Below are 22,104 nucleotides of genomic sequence, written 5' to 3'. Positions count from 1 at the left end.
TAAACACAAATGTTAAAGGTATAATTTCCACATCAATACTAGGTGGTTTCTATTTCATTCGTCTTTAACTGTTCTCGGGTTTTTAGTAAGATAATCATTATCTTTTTCCATCAGTGTATATTTGAAAAAGGTTTTAAATTCTACCCCGCAACTAATCTCAAATTAATCAAACATGCAAAGTTTTATAAACCTTTGGGATACAATTAATTTAGTTTACCTACTATAGTCAATTGTGGATGTGTTATTGTTTTATAGTATATTTAGAGAACCATATTTTTCTTCTCTCCATCCTCATCCTGTAAATTTAAATTAAATACAGTAGTCTCAAACAAGAATCATGATATGCTACATTTAAATCAAACTTTCATTATTACCAACCCATTTGATTCGTTAGCTTTAAATAGCTATTTAACCTTTAAAGCGCTCTGTAACAATGAACAGTTAGTTTAGTGAAGGGCAAACAGAGTCAGTTATTGAAACAACACTTCAAACTCCAATGGATGTTAGGAACAAGAACTCGAAACGGAATTAGGGCAACACAACTCCACATTCACGTTCTCGTTGTTTTTGTTGATGAAAATAGATTGATCTGTTTTTATGAATAGCAATGGTTTTATTGTCCATTGTAAAAGCTGTGCTTCCGGTTTTATTTTGTAAGTTTATTTTCATTACAATCCGTTCAGGGCAGTTTTAGAACAGATTTTCAAATCTACTTCAACATTCGGGTTAATCTGAATGATTATAATTGGTGAATTAATATTATTCTAGTGTTATCAAAATTTCGTAAATTTAAGTGTAAATATTGACTTTTCCAGCATTACTAACAAATCCGCCAAATCTTTGAGACATACAAATATAAATACATGAACAAGCTCATTAAAATAATTTCATCGTGTTATTGAATTTCGTACTTTCCAAAGTTTAAAAGTATTTCGCTTCCTAAAACTAACACTTTCACTCTCATTTTTAGGCTTCATTCATTAACTATGCTCCATTTTATTTCTGTTGACATTGTAGAGGCTATTGTAAGTCGATGGTGGTTTACATGGGTAAGCTATCACCAACATTAATTTTAAACTGTTATGTATACATTTATTATCACCATTTTATACCATTTATTATACCATTTTCGGCCCTAGGTACGAAATATACCTACTATTACAGTATCCAGTTCAATACTTGAACTGGATACTGTAAATACTTTTCCACATTGCAAGACACTTGTTCTCGTTTCCATCACTTGTATTTAGATCAAACAAAACAATTGTGTCAAGACCAAGATGATCTCGTGGTTGTGTTTGTAGCCTTATTGTTACAATACAATCTGTCTTGGTGTTATTATATCCATTGAAGCCCAATGTATTAGTTTATGTATCGTTGAGTAAATATCACAAGGTTTACATAAATAATACATTGTTACCATAATGGAATTAGTCAGAAGAGATCGATAATGCATTCTGTTACTTCAGCAAAACGGCTGGTCAATACATTGTTGGGCTATAATAATACCATGTTATGCTTAGGAGGGGAGTTAGGTTATTTATTTCCATGGAAACCGAACTGAACTTTTCCTCTTTGCTTACATTTAATTAACAACGACATACAGGGAAGAGATTGACACGGATATAATATTTAGTAAAACAATAATATTGATTCTGTAAATATGAAAAAAAAATAGTCTACGATAATTTATAATGATGCGGTGTAGTATACAAAATAAAGAAGTTATTTGAGACCCGTAGTCCGTTGCAAAGCACAGGGAAACATTTCTAATACAATATAAGGGTGCGTAATGCTACCAAAGTTAAACCATATTGTTGACTAAAAAAGTTCAGCTTCTGAGCCAACGATGACAGTTTGTAATGAGTTAAAACTAACAAAAATGCTTTACTATTTCAAACTAATGCTATCTTAGAAACAATTATTTGAATTCACGCACGATTTAGAACTCCAATACTGATACTTTGTTTTAATACTCATACACTTTTCTGTAGCCAGTATTACTTAGAATCTAATTAGTAATACGCCATATATGGTATTCCACCACTGAGCCAAATGTACCAAACTTAATTAATCAGAACTGCTCTCTCATCTCGTGTTAATGAGCTTTGACGCTATAAATTCAATACTATACCTATATCTTCTAATATATAAAATTCTCGTGTCACAGTGTTTGTCTGCAAACTCCTCCGGAACGACTTCACCGATCGTTATGAAATTTGGTGTGTAAATTCTGTAGGTATGCGAATAGAAAGTAAACTATTTCCCGTTTCGAAATTCTTAAAAGGGCTCCGCCCCAGTGGCTCTGGAGTTTCCCATGTTAACCTTATGAGAAATGGAATTAATGAATCTTAACAGCTGTTTCAAGTTGGTTCTGTTCTATGATGTTCAATAGCATTAAAGTTACAAGGATTACCAACAGGGTGCAGCACTATTATTTATTTTACATTTATGACAACAGCTAATTTGCAACCAAAAGGTGAGTGAGCGTAGCGAACGAACTTCAACCTGGAGGCGAGTTAGCGTAGCGAACGAGCTAACCTGAAGGAAAGTGAGCGCAGCGAACGAGCTCCAACCTAAAGGTGAGTGAGCGTAGCGAACGAGCTCCAACCCAAAGGTGAGTGAGCGTAGCGAACGAGCTCCAACCCAAAGGTGAGTGAGCGTAGCGAACGAACTTCAACCAGGACGTGATTGAGCGATGCGAACGAGATCATCTTGAAAATTAAACGTACAGGGTGCAGCACTATTATTTCTTTTACATTTATGACAACACCTAATTTGCAACCAAAAGGTGAGTGAGCGTAGCGAACGAACTTCAACCTGGAGGCGAGTTAGCGTAGCGAACGAGCTAACCTGAAGGCAAGTGAGCGCAGCGAACGAGCTCCAACCTAAAGGTGAGTGAGCGTAGCGAACGAGCTCCAACCCAAAGGTGAGTGAGCGTAGCGAACGAACTTCAACCAGGACGTGATTGAGCGATGCGAACGAGATCATCTTGAAAATTAAACGTAACGGTACTTTCTTTCCATGTACTTGCTTTCTGTCTTAGGGGAAACCTATAACTTAGGCGATACGAAGTTCGCCGGGTCAGCTAGTGTTTATATACAATTATGACTGTTTTATCAATGTGTAATTTTAATGGGAAAAAATATATTGAAACATGTTGTAGAAATTTATGTTATCATTGTTTGATATGAAAGGTAGGCTGAATAAAAGAAATGTAATGGTAAATGTTTTGTGTGTGTCATCCACGCAAGCTTTATGTTTTAATCGTAACACAGCTATAGCATTTTGAAAGTCATCTTTGTAAAAAAACTGTCATTAAATTCAACTTTTATTCAAACAAATCTATTAATTTAAAACCCCTTAATTTATATTGTAGACCCCTATTAATTTTTAATTTTTTTTAACATATTGCTAACTATAGACACATTTAGTTGAGAATTATAAAAAAATATAGTGATCATTATAGAAGTATTATTATTAAAGACACTTTTAAGTTAAAATAACAGCAAATTAGCCTTTTATAAAATCCCAGAGAAAGTATAACTGGATTGTTCTAGTAATCTTATAACCTTATATTGTGCACTACAAACAATTAATTTGTAATAAAAAATGGCACAAATACAGCTGGTGTCCAAACAGATAATAAGTAGTTTATTATTTTTATACATTACGTTTCAAAATCAACAGATCAATTAATAACACGTGAGTAATATAAAATTAATAGTATTAAATGCACAAAAAAGTACGAGTATGCAATCTGAAAACTTACCTACGTGAAAGTTAAATCTATTTAACAATATATTTATAGTTTTTTTACGCCAAGAAAAAGTTTGGGGCTAATTACAAGACTACCCTTTCAAGGGGAGTGACAGGGGATTAAATGAAATAAAAAGCAATTTATTCTCAGAGGCGAAGCACATCTCCTCGTTTCAGGATGGATTACTTGCTTTGTTAATCCTTTATATATTGTGTGACGACCACCTCGGCGGAAAAAAACTTTTGGGACATGCGCAGCTCGAGTTAAGCTTAAAAATATATATTTGGTTTTTTTTAAGGGCTTTTTATGGGTTTTTTGCGGTTTAGTGGCCTATTTCAAGCTTAAATTTCCCCGCTTACATGGGAATCGGACTTGTGCATGGAATGTATAGCAGTTATTATAATCAAGTTATTTTAAAGGGTGAGCCGGTTCAGTGCAACAGCAAACCTGCAGACTAAACAAATTTTGATTTTAATATTAGATTAGATGACAGGCTGTATCAACAAAACGAAATTTCTAAAATAAATCACACTAGACGAAAATACGGTGCTAAAAACATCATTTAAAATAAACGTTACACTGATTATATTAAGTTATACTATTTTTAAACGATATAAAGTTTTTATGTTAACATGCACAAAACTTAATTGTAAAAATAGCCCGTTTATTCAATAGATTCTTACCGACCCATCAATGGTTTCTAACTAATCGTTCACTGGTTTCATTGATGGACATCAAATTATATTTTACAAGTGATTCATTGGCTTCCAACTGATCATTCAGTGGGTTATCCGGGCCATACAATGGTTTCCAACCGATCATCAATTTCACAGATATTCATTGGTGACATAACTTAACTACCTGAAACAATAGTTTGTATACTATTGTTTTTGGATGGATGCTTCGTAGTATATGCATGAATGAATGAATGAAACTCTCTTTACGTAACATTACAGAATATTCACAATATACTAAGTAAATTACATGTTTCAAATTAAATTGTGAATTCTGTTTGTAAATTTAAAAAAAAAACACTCTTTCACACTACTTTGGAGCAATTAAGTCTGCATCCCGAGGTCAAAACCTGTGTAGGGTAAATACCACTGAATTGCACAAAATACATTCAAGCTATTATATTTAAGTCCAACGCATGTATTAAGGTAGGATTCATAAGAGTACATCAAAAATTATACTGCATTCTTTCATGTGTTTAGTTTTTGTGGAAAAACGTTTTTACTATTTTCTTTTATATTTAGGTTGAGTTTAGAGTTTATTTTTGTTGGTTATTTTTACCAAACTTGAATTGAATGTGTGGTTAGGACAAAAATATTTTTCAAATTCTGTTGAGGAATTCGTTATAATTGATTTCTGGTCTCAAAATCACTATTTGAATGTGTTGCTAGTTAGCGTCTCAGACTTCAGTGAAAGAGAGGTCGGTTCGATTCCCGGCATGACAAAAAATACGTGTTTAGACCACTTTCCCCTTAAAACGATTTCATTGGTCATTGGCCATGGGTTTAGGAAGTAGAAATAAATAAAAAAAATCATTCCCGGAGAATGCAATGTAGAATATTACAGATAGAAGTAGCCAATGAAGGATATTTAATAAAGAGAATGCACAGTTTTTACGAACAATTGTCTATAACAATACTGTTTTTTTTTCAATTTCATTAATAATTTAATAAATTTAGTCTATGCTGTCAATGAAATTGACATGTTTTATGTCCACAATGTTCACAAGCCGATTTCTCTAAGTATGACTACTTTACTACCACTTATGATGAAAACCTTGAACTAATATCTTAAATCTGATGATCATAAGAACTATGTTCATAAATACACGAACAAATTGATGAATAAATCGATGTGATAAAAACACCGCATTACTGTTAATCTTGAAAACAAATGACGACAAAAGGAAATATGGTCTTCTCTAAAGCTTTGAACAGAGCACAGTATGCTATGTTTATTAAATGTATGTTCACTAGACACTTTTACTTCCTGTCGAGGTAAAAGTAAACAACTTTCAAAGGTTGTCAACGCAGTCAAGGCGACCCTGGAGACATGTTGTCTAAAGAAACCGAAGTTGAGGGAGAGATGGTAGTATTTTTAGATCCGTCGATCCACAAAACATATTTTAAACGATGACAAAAGTATTTTTTACGGTGGATAAGATCACTATGACCAATATTTAAGTCGGTAACGGATTCACAATTTTATTAAATTTATTAATTGATAATACAAAAATAAGTCACAAATTATCAAATTGATTTAACGAAGGAGTTGAGTTATCGATGTAAACGCATACAATTTAGAGTGACAATCTTTTAAGAAACAACTTTTTTTAATTTTGCAAAATATTTAATTCAGCTTTACTACAGTATTAACAACTGAAATTTCCTGTTAAGAATATTATTAGTAATGTTAAAAAAAATCTGTGTTTTGAAAATCAATGGTAACTTTAAATTTTACATAATTAGTTGTATTGTATTTTTAAAAACTAAACAAAACGTCAAACTCTTCTACATTTTATTTTCTTCAGCTTTTTGTAGCACCTAGTTCTATGGCGTATTCATCAACAATCTTGAATTCCTTAGCAATGGAGAACCCTCCTTAGGAAAGCCTGTATGTAGGATTGTTGCTGTATTGGAGATTCATACAAATAATATTCGCACCATTTAAAGTGCACTTAAGATTATATACTAAAATTTATAAAATAACAACAAACCTTAAGAAGACTTAGGTTCACAATTTCGCTAAGATAATACTCACCCTGTGAGTGTGTGTAGGAGCTTATGGCATCTAAAACAATAATAATAAGTAGTAACTTGGGTCCTACGATGGAGATAGTAATGTATAACTCCCTATGAGGGAATTCGCTAAAATAAAGGGAATCTGATAAAGTTATTTGTGATAATATGATATGCGACAGGACCATAGCCAACCTCTGGAAAACAAAATGTGACAGGTCTCTGAGGGGAGAAGGTAGTCTTTGGAATATGTATCTCTCCAAAATTTACAAATCTTGTAATACGAATTGTTGATCTTCTCGTGGTAAATCCTTAACATTGAGCATGTGTGTGTAGTTGATGTAAAAAATATTTTTCTAGGATTCGTGATAATGACTGGTTTTGGTACAATGCGCACAGAACAGATTTTATAGTTAATAAAATAATAATAAAAATAATAATAATAATAATTATGTAAGTATAAAAATAAAAACGTCGGAGGACGTACCAGTAGCCTAGATATATATTTAAAAAAATCATCCTTTCTAACCATTCCAGCACTTTCTAAAATAAAAAATATTGCAGAATTTTGAACATTAAGAGCCAATTGTTTATAAATAAAATATCAATATACTTATAGATCTCATCAACATTAAGTAATTTCAGGCTTTTGTAGTTTATATTATATTATAGTTAATATTATTTTTTTGTGACCATGGAGCACTTAAAACGCTTTGAAATTATAGCCGCTATGCCATGTGAGTAACTGTATTTTGAAAACAATTTTGTACAGTTTGGATTGAGAAAAGCTTATACTGTGAATAAGAGCACTGTTAACTAATAAGATGGAGTAAATACAAACAATTCCCCGCCGCAGAAAACCTGCAGACTAAGTGAAATTCAATTTTTACCGATTGAATTTTCAAATACTTAACTATGTCAGATGTATTCCCTATTTAAATGAGGTTTATTGAGTGGATAAAGGTTCCTTATACTAAACACATTTGCTGGGTTGTCAATAATTCCAGCAACATCTTTCCACTCTTTTCGCAGATTGGCTACATAATTATCATAAAACCCTATCCCAACAAATTACATTAATTTGGATCTTATTTTAATTGCGGCTCTTTGGAAATAAAACTCAAAAAACATTTAAAGAATTAAATGAATGCGGCTTATCCTCAATATAAAATATTGGGAACGAATTAAATTTGCAAACGAACCACATTAAGGCCAACCCTGGATTATTCTGTTTCTAACTGTAAATAACAATCTTATCTAGTTTCTGGGGCACGCCTTAAGTTAAAACACCCCATAGAGTATTTATAAAACACACCAATTGAAGTATTTATAATAAGGGAAAATTCTAAAAATATTTTTTATCATCCAAAATATTGATTACAGTATAAATAGTTTGGTTTATGGTAGAGGACTGCATTTTCGTTAACACAATTTGACCATATTTTATACAAAATTCATCCATTAAATTTTGCAAAATATTAAATAAAGAAGATCATTATCATAAATATTTTTTTTGTTATTAAAGTTTGGGATCCATAAACATATATAATCTTGACAATTTGTACTTTGAACTTCTATAATATTTAAATCAAAAATAAAATTGTATTGTATTGTGTATTGTATTGACGTAAACAAAGAAATTGTAACCATAAGTCATTGCGAACATCAAAGAAATGCTTAACTATGAAATCAACTCCAACATGTAGTATTAAAGAACAATTTCTATAATAGTTTCTACTTTTCAATGCATAAATGGGAATAACGTAGCATTATCTAATTGTCATTCATATTTTTATAGCGACAGTGCGAAGTGTTTCTAGGAATCACCTTGTGAAATTTTAACAACAGTAACAGATGTGAAGGTCAAATTAGTAATGTCATAAAAGGACTTTCAGCAAAGATTGTTTGACATTTGAATATTTCACAACCTTTTCTTATATAGCCTATATGAAACCAGAAAATTGGGTTTCATAGTGGTTTTCTGCCGGAACATGCACCACCCTTACTTTTTCAAATTACTGACAAATCCATTTGTAATTTTTGCAGGTTAGAGGGTGGTAGAGTAAAATATTAATACTAATCTACTGGTAGATATCCTACTTTTGTTTACTTATTTGAAAACGGGGTGATGGTGGTAAAATTTCCAGTTTGAAGTAACTCACACACCACTGATAAAAAATCTCCACTGTACACCTTGGCACTACAATAAATTAATTTAGTACAGTGTTCATTGAAGTGTAAACAAAGTTTATGCCAATTGCTAATCCAAGCAATGTGGAGGTTTTCTTGCCATGGAGATCAATCAATATTTACTTCCTAACCTCTAAATTTGGGACGTCCACTAGGAATAATCCAAGGGGTTTTTAATTACATTCAAAAGCCTTTATGTTATCCAGATTCATTATCTTCCTTTTTGTATCATTTCAGTCCTGTCAGTTCTGTGGTTTTTGCGTTTATAGACTACCTATACAGTATATTTGTTTTGCATGACCCCAAAAGTCAACAAAGAACTGTTTTTTAACATTCTTGTTTATTTTTGGGGCCTTTTGTATTTATTATGTTGCCATTTGAGATTAAAAGAAGTAATACTGTCAATAGTTTTTGTAATAGGTTGAAAAAATTGTTACAAGTGATAATTCGTAACAGTTTTTACGAATAAAAGTGATACTTTGTTACTTAAGAATATTTAAAATAAAATCTTATGTTTTCAACTTGTTAAGTTGTATTATGTTTTTAAGTAGTTTGTTTTTATTACTTACATCTCAGGCAATCAGATATTTAGGTTTTGTTTAAAAAATATACCTATATTATTTGATTTAACTCTACGGGTAGGAGCAGGAGTGACAATTTCACTAACGGACTGATTAGACAGAAATAAATTCATTATTCATTCATATCCCAAATTCAATGTAGTAAACAACATGTAACGTTGTTCTAAATGTAAAATTGACTAGTGCATCTTAATATTTTCCATAGTGTATTAATGGATCCGCCTCGCTCCAGTGAAAGACTTGAAAGGCGGGAAAGGCTACTTTGATGGTCACGTAACGTCCTCTTGTCATTATCAGACTTACCTGTATGATCGATATTTGTGGCGACATTCATAGAGAGAGCCTTTGACTGTGCATCATGATTGTAACTCACCGTCGTAAATATCTATAACATCTATACTTGGCTTCTTCACCTCTACAAAGTCACTAATGAAAAAGGAAAAGTATTGAGTAAACCCACAGTAAAATGTACCTGCGTTAATTTGTCTTATAGTTTTAAAACCAGATTACGTAATCCCCGATGCTAGGGCACATTCTTTAAAAAATCGGATTTAGAAAACTGGTATTTGAATAACAATAAAATTCATAACAGCATAGTTAATATCACGAATTCTAGAAAAGACCTGGTATGGATCATAAACATAAACAAATGACGTTTTTGGTACGAGAATAAACAAAACCATATGTTAATTAATGTTATTAGTATATGGGTTTTGTTTACTTTCGGACCAAAAGCGTAATTTGTTTATGTTTATGACCCATACCAGTATTTTTCTAGTATTTGTGGTTAATATTATCCGTGTTGTATCTATATACTTATTTAATACGCAAGCAGGTTTTTTGTGGCAATTACTCCTCCGCAACTACTGAACCGATTGACACGTTTTTGGTGTCATTGGAAAGAGCGTAACGTGAAGTTATGCAGGAAACTTTCTTTTTAGGAAAATAAATAGAGAACGAGGCCCTGGAGCCCTTTAAAGTTTCGTATTTCTCCATAAGATTAACATGGAAAACAAAAATTGTTATGAAACTCCAGATGTTTTCAGAAATCAAAAGTGTGAAGAAGAGCATATTTTATCAGTGAATAAGTTTGCTAATTTAACAGTTTGCTAAAAATATTTGCTGACTTGGTTGAAATTTGTTTTAAAATAACACCTGTAATACTTATCAATTGCTCGAATTCGAGCAACAGGGAAACTAGTAATATAGAAAATCGTTGCTTTCAAGTAATCCTATAAAATTATGAATTAGGATGAACGATGAAAATTCAAAAATAAAGTAATGAATAAATTACGAGTAAAAGATTGTGAAGTTTTACAATCATATTTCTTTTAAAACAATTGTTACAAAGAGTTTACGAAACATTATTGTTAATATCACTTTAAAAAGTTATAATGGGTCGAGAAACACAACACAAAGCAACGTTACATTAGTTTATTCAACAATAATATTGATACAAATCCCTTAATAAATAACACCAAATATTATACATCGGAATATGTTTCACACTAACATTTCTGTGCCAAAAATAGAAAGTCCCAAGTCACACATGTACAAAACTGTAAATACAACACGTGACAAATATACAAAACGTTACTATACAATGTACAAGAACATATACAAATAACATTGGATTGTATATCAGTCGTTAATTATCAAGTATACATAGTATGACATTACAAATTAAACGGTAATAGGTGAAGTATCAACTATACTTGTAGGAGTTTATACATATTTGTAGTGAATAATACTTTAAAATGACCGTAAAAATGGCGAAACAGATATTATGATTCAAAGATGACTAGGGTGAGATTACTAGTGTTTAATGGCAAAGCCAAACATATAATTCCATTATGCGTTGGTGTTTGTAAGCATTTTATTGTCAAAGGATTCATCCTCATGTTTTTCTAGTTCTGTTCAAAGGTTGCTTTATGGTTAGTTAATTTTAGGTAAACTTGGTAAATGTTCGCTATATTTTGAACAACAATATAATATGGACGTTATGTACTGTATTAGAAAGTTTAACACGTTTTAACTACAACTGTGGACAGTATATTATGTAGCTATTTAATTATAAAAACAAAATAATAAATAAAATATGTTATTGGTAGTTTTATAAGCCTCATAAAGGTTTTAAAGTATATTTTACGCTCTTAAATGATTTGTTAATATTTATGACAATTTAAAATTGTAAATAAAACTGCTTATGCCTAAATGGACAACCAAGTTTTTCGATAAAGACTTGCTACTTTAAGGATTTTTGTTTACAATTGATTGTGTCAATCTTCTGATCTTGGGTGATTGTGATTCCGCGATTCTGAATCTGTTGGTTTTGTTTTACTGGAAAGGCACTTAAACAAACTCGATGTTTTCATCAGATAAGAGTGTATACACTACAAGCAAGAGAGTATATAGTTTGGTCGTATAAGTATTTTTTATTTATTTTCTAATAAACCAAGATCTCCAAGTACTTGGTGGATATCCATTGTTATAAACTTGTAAAGTTATGTTTGTAAATATTGTGTTTATGTACAGGAAGTCTATACTAACAGAGCTCATAGATATTTAAAGTACAGACGAGAATATTCTTTGTTTAATGCCTCTTTCTCAATGGAAACAACATTTTAAAACAAAATTATAACCATGTCTGAAAAAATAAAGTTAATTGGTGTTTATTGAGTATGTTTTAATCGAAAACATTTTTATTAAGAGTGTCATAACCTTTTAAGCTCCATCTAGAGTTAATAAGTAAGTACTAAAAAATTTAAAAACCCAATGATACATATTTTTATACTCGAAATACTACATTGACACACATTAAAAATAATGAACACAACGAAAGATTAAAATTTGAAATGCTTTGGAATTTTATTTGTACACCGTATAAAGGTCGTATACAAATTATGGAAACTGTACACCAATAAATTTATACTGTGTAACACCTTTGTATATAATCTAAATTGTAAGTGTATAATGTAAGTGGATAGATATTTTTTTAAATAGTTAGAAGACTGAGGTCTTATTTAGTTCAATTAACACGGTTTATTAAGTTTATATCTTTTGGTTAAAACAATCGGTATATACTGTTAATGCAATTTTAATATCGGTTTGTCTGTATGTCTTAGTAGCCTTACAACTACATTTATCAACATTCAATGATCATCCCTAGAAAATAATTTTGTTACTCAATATTAATCTTCGGCCAGTTACACTCTTGACCAAATATTAATTTAACCATTACTCCATAATGATTTCAAAAAAAATTTTGCTTTAAAATGAATCTTCGCAGAAAATCAATCAAAGTAATTGTTTGTTGCTTTTTATTTTATTTATTTTTGTTCTCAACCACATGCAAACAATTTAACTGTAACTGTGTCAATTTTATATTAATTTATTTATTTCAGTGGTTTTCATTTTGTTTGAAAACATTTATTGTAACAATTAAGAATGTTCAAAGATTAGCTAAATTCTATTTAACATTTCCTCTTTAAAGACAAACATTTAGTAAACATAGCGCGTCTAGGAATGAATAAACAATTTGACTCTAGTCATAGACAAAAAGAATTGCTCTAATAAACAAATTGAAACTACGTTTAGCGATGTTCAGAAAAATCATACCCATAGTATGACTTTTGGCTTATAACTAAAACATTCGGAATCACTTGATTCTATAAAACAATTTGAGACAGCAATTATACTTCAATTTAAGAAACACTGTGCATGGTTTCCAAAGCGAACATGAAAGAAAAGAAGTTAAACTGACATTGTAACTTAGTTGTTTGGAAAATCATTCATTGTTCTCAGAATACACATTCATTTTGGTATATGACACACACACACACGAGGTAGGGTTGGAATTTGATACACCTTTGATCAAAGGATCTGCCTTATGAAGGATACACAATTTTGTATTATGCCCATAACAGTGTGTGGGGACTCTTTAATCTTCTGCTACATGGATAATTCAAGATTTCAGATAATTAATGAACAGTTATAAACTTCCGACCGTATTCACCCTCAATTAATTCAATTAATCGTTGTAAACCATAAAACCATTAAAACACACAACGATTTTGAATATTAATGTTTTAGAGAATATCTTAGTTCTAGCGCTTAACCTGCATAAGCGTAGATTTTTGTGGTCAGAATGGAATCTAATAACGTTGTTCACAATATAACCTTTAAATCTTAATTCAATTCATATATATTGAGTTTAGTTTCTTGAATTTCTAATAAAAAGAATACTTAAAATGAGTTTGTCTTAGGTAACGAGACTAAATTACTATGGGTACATTATTATACGTTTCTTAACAATATGTTTCTCTTTGTAAGGACTCAAACTTAATGCTCAACCCTCAGCAAGAGAGCATCAAATTTTAGGATGCCTACAGTTTATACATTCCTAAAGAGGCATTCTTTATAATTCACGCTAAGGAACCTTATCTAAAAGTCCTTCCCAGGATTCTGAAAACAAGAAAAGTCCTTCCAGTATAAATCCTTGAGCATCCAAACCTATTCATAAAACCCGATTTCAGATGCAGTTCTAAGTTTTTCACAGAACCAGAAGATTCTCACACGATCTTGCCTTCCTCTTGATGCCTAACAGATGTTTGATGATTCTTCTTCCGCTTCCGTAGCGTTTTTGCCTCTTCTTCCTCTTTTGGACATCTCTTTCCCTCTTCGGATTTAGTTTGACTTGTGCCAAGATCCCGACCAGGAGTTCGTCCACATTGTGATCCAATCCGCTGGAAGTCTCGATGAATTTGCATCCGCAGCTGTTCGCAAGCTTTCGTCCAACTGGGAACAGGGAGGATTTTGTTAAGATAAAAGATGACGAATTATTGAAATTCATAACAATACCTAGCTAATTTAAGCTGGTTATTTGTCCTAAGTCCCTGATAAAGGTTGAGTGATATATTTTAAAATATATAAACAAATAAACTAAGTATTTTTTAAAAATTTCTTGAAAATTTAACCCATGATAAAAGCATAGTTTCAGTTTTGTATGATAATCCTATGTACATTGCGTAGTAGTTTAACGCATAATACAACATTTAGCTCTATTTGGGCTACTGATTTATAGGAACAAAGATTGTTAAGATTGTTTCCAACCACACATCAGTACGCTCCTCGTGACAAGACAAAAATATAAACAGAATAGTTTTATCGACAGGTTTTAGAATAAAATGGTATATCTGCCTGGTTACAATAATTAGTCGTAACAGTTGTTTACCCAAGAGAGGAGTTGATAGCCAAGAAGAAAGACCTTTCAATTGGGTTAGCTTGAGGTCACCAATTTGTTAGAAGACCGCCTGCTGCCGAGGCAATAATCACAATCTTCAACAGACTGGCGCCGATGCTGACAAATAGCTTTAGTGTTTGAAGGACAATTTAATATGAGTCAAACTAATAATTTCTTATGGAAAAAATCAGAGAAAAATAAAAAAAAACCTACAGAATAAGCAAATTTCCATTTGCCTGATAAGAATTACACCATAATATCTCCTTAACAATTGGATTACTTAGAAACTTCATGTTAAGTTCTTTACCTGCCGTCGGTATCTCCCGCTTCCTCTCCAGGTCCGCCTTGTTCCCCACCAGGATGACGCCGCGGGTGGTCATGTAGTCGTTCTTCCAGAGAAACAGCAGGATGTCCTCGGCCACCTTGAAGCTCTTGCGTTCCACCACGGAGTACACAACCACAAACACGTCCGGGTTGTAGGTCAGACAGAACGTCTCCACCTGGAAAACACCAATTGTGTCTTGAATGAATAGGACAAGGTGTAAAAGTTTGGAATGGTAAAAGAAATAGCCCGTGATGTAAGAAAAAAAAAAAAAAATACACCAATCAGCTATTCTTTTTAGATAGTTCTTAACAATGGATAAACCAAACAATTATTTAAGACATCATGCTCTTGGAATGAGATAATCTGTGTAGAATCGGGAAAAAAATATCCAGCTGTTAAAGGCTCAATCTGGTGTCATAATGAATAATTCACAATCCAATCAGGTGCCTAATATCATTGACTATTGGATGTATTAATAGTCAAAGCTAATATCCAAACTGATAGAAATTAACTGTGTACCCAAGTAGATATGAAGCTCGCCTTTAAATCGGAGAGTTTGATTGTTTAATCCTGAGTGAGAATGATTTAGGACCCAGCTGGCAATTGTCATTGGGTAAATAATCAACGGTACTTTCTGACAAAATGTCGATGTCGATGATATAGTAGAAAAACTAGAATTCAGACTATTACCTTAAAAATGAATAAAAGGGTTTCTGCCTTAAAATGCACGAAAAATTCAATACCGTGGCTGGATAAGTTTTATGCTTTTGTATACTCGAAAGTCTACAAACAATTTGTTCAAAACATAAGTTCTACATGAAACAGCTAAAAAATGCACGTGTACAAATTTTCATAATGTAGAGAACCTACGTTTTTTTAACACAATTTTAAAATGGGTTTCAAATATCTTTGAATTTAATTGGAAAGTGGTTTAGAATGTATCCACTAAATTTAGATAACGGCTTGGCTTAGAAACTTTGTAGAGGTGTTCAATGAAAGGGGTTAAAAAAGTCCTCAAATATTTGGGATTTCCTTGACTTCGAGCAACAGGTAACCTAGTTTAGATAAATTCTAATTTAAGTTTAGTCGTATGGTTTGGACGTAAAATCAAAATCTTGGATGATCGTTTCAATCCAACCTGTTAATAGGTTAGAACAATATCCCTAAATTATATTTTGGATGCCGTAATATTTAGTCTCAAACTCCCAGAATTAACAACTATTATCATTTTACAGCTTAATACAGTTCAACTCAGTATGTGGGACAATGTAAAATTTGTACAGAAAAATCATTTGGTACAATGTAAAACAGTAACATTCAGATCCAATTAGGAAAGTGTGCACTTTTCACACAGGCTGAATATCAGAGTTTCAATATTCCAGGAATATGTGAGGTTTTACATTGTTCGACTTTGACCATCATTACTTATAATGAAATACGGTTTACATTTAGTTAGGTTTACTATTTCTTGCAAGTTAATAAGTTGGTCCTACGTAGGATTGAATCTGGACAAAATTCGATTTGTCTTACAATGTAAGGTGATCTTACATATTTATGTCATTAAAAGATTGAGTGAATTTTATTGATATTTTAAATCTCAACAAGCTTTAATTTAATTTATGTAATTATCAATTGAAGGGATGTTCATAAGAAATCTTACCTTATGTACACTATGAAAACAGAGAGTAGTATATGCAAACAAATTTTAAAACAAAACATGACATACTGTATTTATATCCAAATCAATCAAAAACGTAATTTCCAGTTAAAATTGAGTACAAGCAATTTAAACGAATACTTACTAATTGTAATCTAATTTTAAAGATAAATACCCTTCAATTTTGGTCTTATTCACCACAATAGCCTGACGGTAAATTATTCATTCGCGCAAACGCGGCTCCTTTGCATGAATGAAGTCGATCGAGACTCTGTCTTTGACCACAATACGTTAATAATGCTTTATTTATAGACGATCCTCTTAGGGGAATACTGCTTTTGCTGCTCTTCAACGGAATTTCAGCTCTTTCGGTGAATTTCGCTTTCAGAGCGAACAGAACGTTTGAAAGCACTTAAAATAGCCAGTAACTACCCCATAAATGAAGCGTGCTGTACTGTAGTTTGTAATATAATTTTATATTTTCATTACGTAAAACATGAATTTGTTGGTGAATTCATTAGAAATCCTTTTTCACTCAGTGATAACACGTCGATACTCTACAAGAAGTATGAAGTGGCTAGTTTAATGCAGTTTTTATTGTAAAGGGAAGTTGAATATTTTCATTTCATGAGTTTGACTAAATCTACAAGCAAAACATTATCCTAACTTATTGGAGGATTCTAAGGCTTATAATACATGAATATTAGAACAGGAACATCATGGATCATAAATGTAATTAATTAAGTCACTGGCCCTAAATTGAGCATGTTTGCATCATTAAGAAGTGTAAAAAAACATCTAAACCGTATGTCAATGTTTTTAGTATAATATATGGACCAGTGACGTGATTTGTATGTATTATAGATTCATACAGTTTATGTCGTAATATCCACGCTATGTTGAATGCATGGAGATATTAAATGGAAATGTAATTAATTTTGGGGCGAAATATGCTAGGCTACACCAATAATTTATTTTTGTAAAAAAATACAACCGACTTCAAACGCTCTAAAAAGAATGAAATAATTTCAATAAAGTTAACTTTTGTATTAGGCAAGCTCACGTATTTAAAGTCGGCGCGGCTCTATGATGATTTTTGATACAAAATTTAAAGAGGGTGTCCATATTGCAGGTGACTATCTATAACTAAAGGTGTTAATCTGCATGTCTTTTTCATAGTTATGCGTTAAGTGTTATTTTATTACCGTAATCAGAGATCGGCATTATAGTGGTATTAACGAGTATCTTTAAAAATATTATAACCCATTTAAATGTTTCTAAGTTGGAAAAGTAACGTTTTAATACTAAACTAGCTTCTTTTCCCTATCATAATATCAAACTAAATTATTTTCCTATTCATATAGAACATTTGTGTGTGTTATTTTCATAATGCATTTATTCTGAAGTAAACATAAAATACAAGAAAATATTTCCTTTAATATATAAACAAACAGTTCAGTATGTTTTTTATATATTTATGTTATCCAGCTACAATTTATAGATTTTCAAAATACACACACAATATTTAATTTCAATCATATTTGCAGTTTGAGCCGCGCCGACTTGAAAATACGTGAGCTTGCGTAATACAAAAGTTTACTTTATTGAAATTATTTCATTCTTTTTAGAGCGTTTGAAGTCGGTTGTATTTTTTTACAAAAATAAATTATTTCATGATTTTTAGTGACTGTATAATTTTTTATGTATTAATTACTTGAGGTTTTTTGATAAGCAAAACTGTTTGAAACAATCAAAAGTTCCACAGAACAATCATTATTTTAAAACTGCTTGAGTCACCTGTTCAGGTTACATAATCAATGGGTATGAAAATAAACATTTTTAGATATTCCTTAAGAAAGAAAGAGTTGTCCATTACATTAGGCCTAATGAAAAACTAATTGTCTTTTCTAGATACATTGAAATGTCAGACATCATCGTTTCCTGCAATCGGTGCACTTCTACATTATAAAAAGTAATACAGTAACGTCTCAAGCCTTTTGGAACAATATGAAAGTTATTCCTCAGCTACCAGCACTAAAAATCTCTCAAAAGTAGAAAATTTGTCGTTAACACGTATTGTACCTTTGGAAAATATTATATGAAAGATTGGTTCAGCTAAAAGTGGTGTAAGTCATGTAGGGGGTTTTGTTTGCTCAAGATATAGCCTAGTCGAAATTACAAATCATCTTCCTCTAGGAATTTCCGAAGCAGGCATGATAGTATTGATATGTTATAGTAACTGGGTAGAGAATATTAATAAACATTCCACATCTGCAAATGAAATATGTATATGAAAGATTGGTTCAGCTAAAAGTGGTGCAAGCCATGTAGGTGGTTTTGTTTGATCAAGATATAGGCTAGTCGAAATTGCAAATCATCTTCCTCTAGGACTTTCCGAAGCAGGCATAATAGTATTGATATGATATAGTAACTGGGTAGAGAATATCAATAAACATTCCACATCTGCAAATGCATGTTTAGTAATTAAAATATTTAACACTTTTAAGAAAATTGACGATTATGCACTGTCACACTTCTTAGGTCGTGTAATATAATAATTGCATTTAATTTATATTTAGACCTGTTTTACGAATGCTTTGGTTTTCACAATACACCTTTATTTGTCAATATCATACAGCTATTCACTGAAACATATATGTTTTTGTAAGTCAGAATATTCAATACTAAAAACAGAATTACTGTATACACAAATCAGGTCAAACGTTAAAATACATTTTTTATAGTAACCAAAACAAAATGCATTTTTCTCAATGTAATTCATTTAGGCTCCATGGCAAGAAATAGTTTATTGATCAATATGAAGCAACTGTTTCATGAAGAATTGTCTGTAGCTTCATTTAAATGGTTTCAACTAACAGCTGTAGGAATGTTATTATTATTTATTGCCTTCTCTGCACAAATGTAAACAATCTGCACAAATGTAAACAAAATAAATGTTGAATATTTAAGGTTTTCAGAATTTTTCACCGAAACAAATATTATACTTAAAGATAATATATAAGGTACCAAATAGAAACTCTCCTGGTTATTTTGGTGGTGGAACCACACTGATCGGTAAAAGAATCACAGAGAAATTGGTGAACATACATAGAAAAAAAAAAACATCGCCACAAACAAATTGAGAACCTCCTCCTTTTGTTGGTAGCGGGGAAGTCGGTTAAAAAGAAAATATATGTTTCGCCTAGTAATCAGAATGTCACCATATGAATCTTGAGAAAAGTCAGTAAATTTTGATAGCTCATATTTGACCCAGCTGTTTTTGATCGTTTTGGACTAAAATGGTAAGAAAGACTAACGGGCAAAGAAAAAGCTCATAAAGCATTCCTATCTCAGTTCAAAATGTGTTATATCATTCAATAAACACTGATTCTCCACTCGTATTCACTTTAAAACTCTTACCACAGTCTGGTGTTGTAATAATGGAATGAAAAAGAAAATCAAACATATTCCTAGCTGTCCTCACTTGATGTCTCAATGTACTTTTCAAGTATTTGTAAATTTAGTATGACGGCAGCACTTGAAAGCTATACAAGATATAAAAATCTTCAAAAATAACATAAAATAAGAAACATTTCTTAGCCTTGTATATTATTATTGCTATCAATATTGGTGGTAAAGTTTCTACACATAATGTCAACATTGCGAGGCTTGAGTCCCTACTAAGTAGACGTTTTGTGATCTCCTGAGTCGCATGAATTAACTAAACCCATTGTAACCCTGTTTGATAATGGAGGAGTGCTCGAGGCAACGCGCTAGAACAGAATAGTTTACCAGCTATTAGGAACTCCTCATAACAATGTTTTCATTCTTATAGTTACTACGAAAATTTGTGTTTTCAATATTGTACCTATATAACATTTTAAAAAAATAAAAAATTTTTAATGATATTTAAATTAAAATTTCAGAAGGGGACTATTGTTGCCCATCTTTGACCAAACGTAGATCATAATGGTTACGTATTTAACGTCATATAAGAGACTAAAGTAAATCTACTCTCAAAACTTTATGTTTGATATACATACATCTGTTGTAGTATACATGTTTTACACAGACAATCTTCTATGTAAAAAGCTAACAAGAAGCTGTACTTTTGAGAAAACCACAAGCTGCACACCTGTCAACCACATATTTGAATGAAAGGTCTTGGCGTTAAACTTTCCCTAAATATATCGATATTTCGATTAACCCTCTCCTAAGGGTGGGAACCTCGATTTGATTGTTGTATTTAATCACATTGAAATTATTGAAGATTCATCAGCTGTTGATTTCATTTGGTTTTAGCATTTTTAGTTTGTTTGTTTACTTTTTCTTGAAGAATCATCAAGTTAACCTAATGATTCTACCATAGATTTCTATATTGCATTAAGAGAAGTGACAGTCAGTTTTTCTTATAATGTGGTATAGTGTTCAAACCTTTGAATAATGTTTTAATTGTTTATTAGTTCAGTATTATATATTTTAAAACACAGCATTTGATGTTGCAGACGTTGTGTATACAATTAAGTGACACAAGAACCATAGAGTTTGGACGGAGCCTATGTGTTCCAACTGGGGAAAAAGGCATCTGTGGAGCATTTTTCCTTGTAACATGGACATTGATAAAATTGATTTTCATCAAGAACAAGCGCTTTTTCATCAAGATTGATTAAAATCAGCAGTTTGCATTGGCCAAGGCGGTAAAGAATCGCCATCTCTGCGTTCTCTTCCCGTGGCTGCACGGGCAGAACATTTAGTAAAAATAAAAATTGGTTCAAAGCTTCAATTAAATAGACTGTATCTGGAGAAAAAGTGCTCTCAGTAAGGAGTGGTACCGAGATTACAATTGAGAGTTGATTTTTAGGTAAACCTTTAATTGCTACTATGCGACTTATCTACGTGATTTTTTAGTTACTCACCGACATTTCCGATGACGGGTGATCGATGATTTCTAGCTCAGCTTCTTGTCCGTCCAGTAGAACACTGACTGTCTTCTGGCCAAACTCTTCATCTGAAAAATCAACACATTTCGAGTTGAAAAATGATCAATAGCACTGGATATAATCTCTCATGTCAAATCCGTCCATCTGAATGGAAGATGGATAGAAATCATACCTCACAGGTTTATTGTAAACAGGTGCCTGCGGCGCATATTAAGAGTGTTCTGGCCAAACACTATCTCAAATGAGCGGTTATGGGAACACTGACCGTCTTCTGGCCAAACTCTTCATCTGCAAAATCAACACATTTCGAGTTGAAAAATTATCAATAGCCCTGGATATAATCTCTTCTCAAATCTGTCCTTCTGAATGAAAGATGGGTAGAAATAATACCTCGCAGGTTTATTGTAAACAGGTGCCTGCGGCACATATTCAAACTGTTCTGGCCAAACACTATCTCAAATGAGCGGTTATGGGAATGCACAGTGCAACAAAAGATAGACTTAGAGAGTCGAAGGAGGAAGTGGAGGTGGCTAGGGCACACCCTTTGAAATCCCGAGCCTGCCATTGAGAAGAAGGCGTTAGAGTGGAACCCGTAAGGGACACGAAAGAGAGGAAGACCTTGCGGCATCTGGGAAAGACCGGTGGAGAAGGAGGCTGTG

At 32.0% G+C, this 22,104-nt stretch overlaps 1 protein-coding gene across 1 annotated transcript in view; it reads right to left on the bottom strand.

The window, feature by feature from the left end:
- Positions 1-13,725: 13,725 nt before the first annotated feature.
- Positions 13,726-22,104, bottom strand: part of LOC128996484 (GTP-binding protein REM 1-like) — an 85,158-nt gene continuing 76,779 nt past the window's right edge. The window contains exons 4-6 of the mRNA XM_054421847.1: positions 21,422-21,513; positions 14,831-15,023; positions 13,726-14,078 (exon numbers count right to left, since the gene is read on the bottom strand). Of these exons, the coding sequence (XP_054277822.1) occupies positions 13,834-14,078; positions 14,831-15,023; positions 21,422-21,513 (530 nt within the window). The 3' untranslated portion in view covers positions 13,726-13,833. The remainder of the gene's footprint in view (positions 14,079-14,830; positions 15,024-21,421; positions 21,514-22,104) is intronic.

Source organism: Macrosteles quadrilineatus, unplaced genomic scaffold, assembly GCF_028750875.1.
Source record: "Macrosteles quadrilineatus isolate MER2022 unplaced genomic scaffold, UCM_ALF_1.0 Scaffold_6__1_contigs__length_79288215, whole genome shotgun sequence".
NCBI classification, from domain to species: Eukaryota; Metazoa; Arthropoda; class Insecta; order Hemiptera; family Cicadellidae; genus Macrosteles; species Macrosteles quadrilineatus.
Note: the sequence above shows the minus strand (reverse complement) of the source record. Positions and strands in the feature narration are given on the sequence as shown.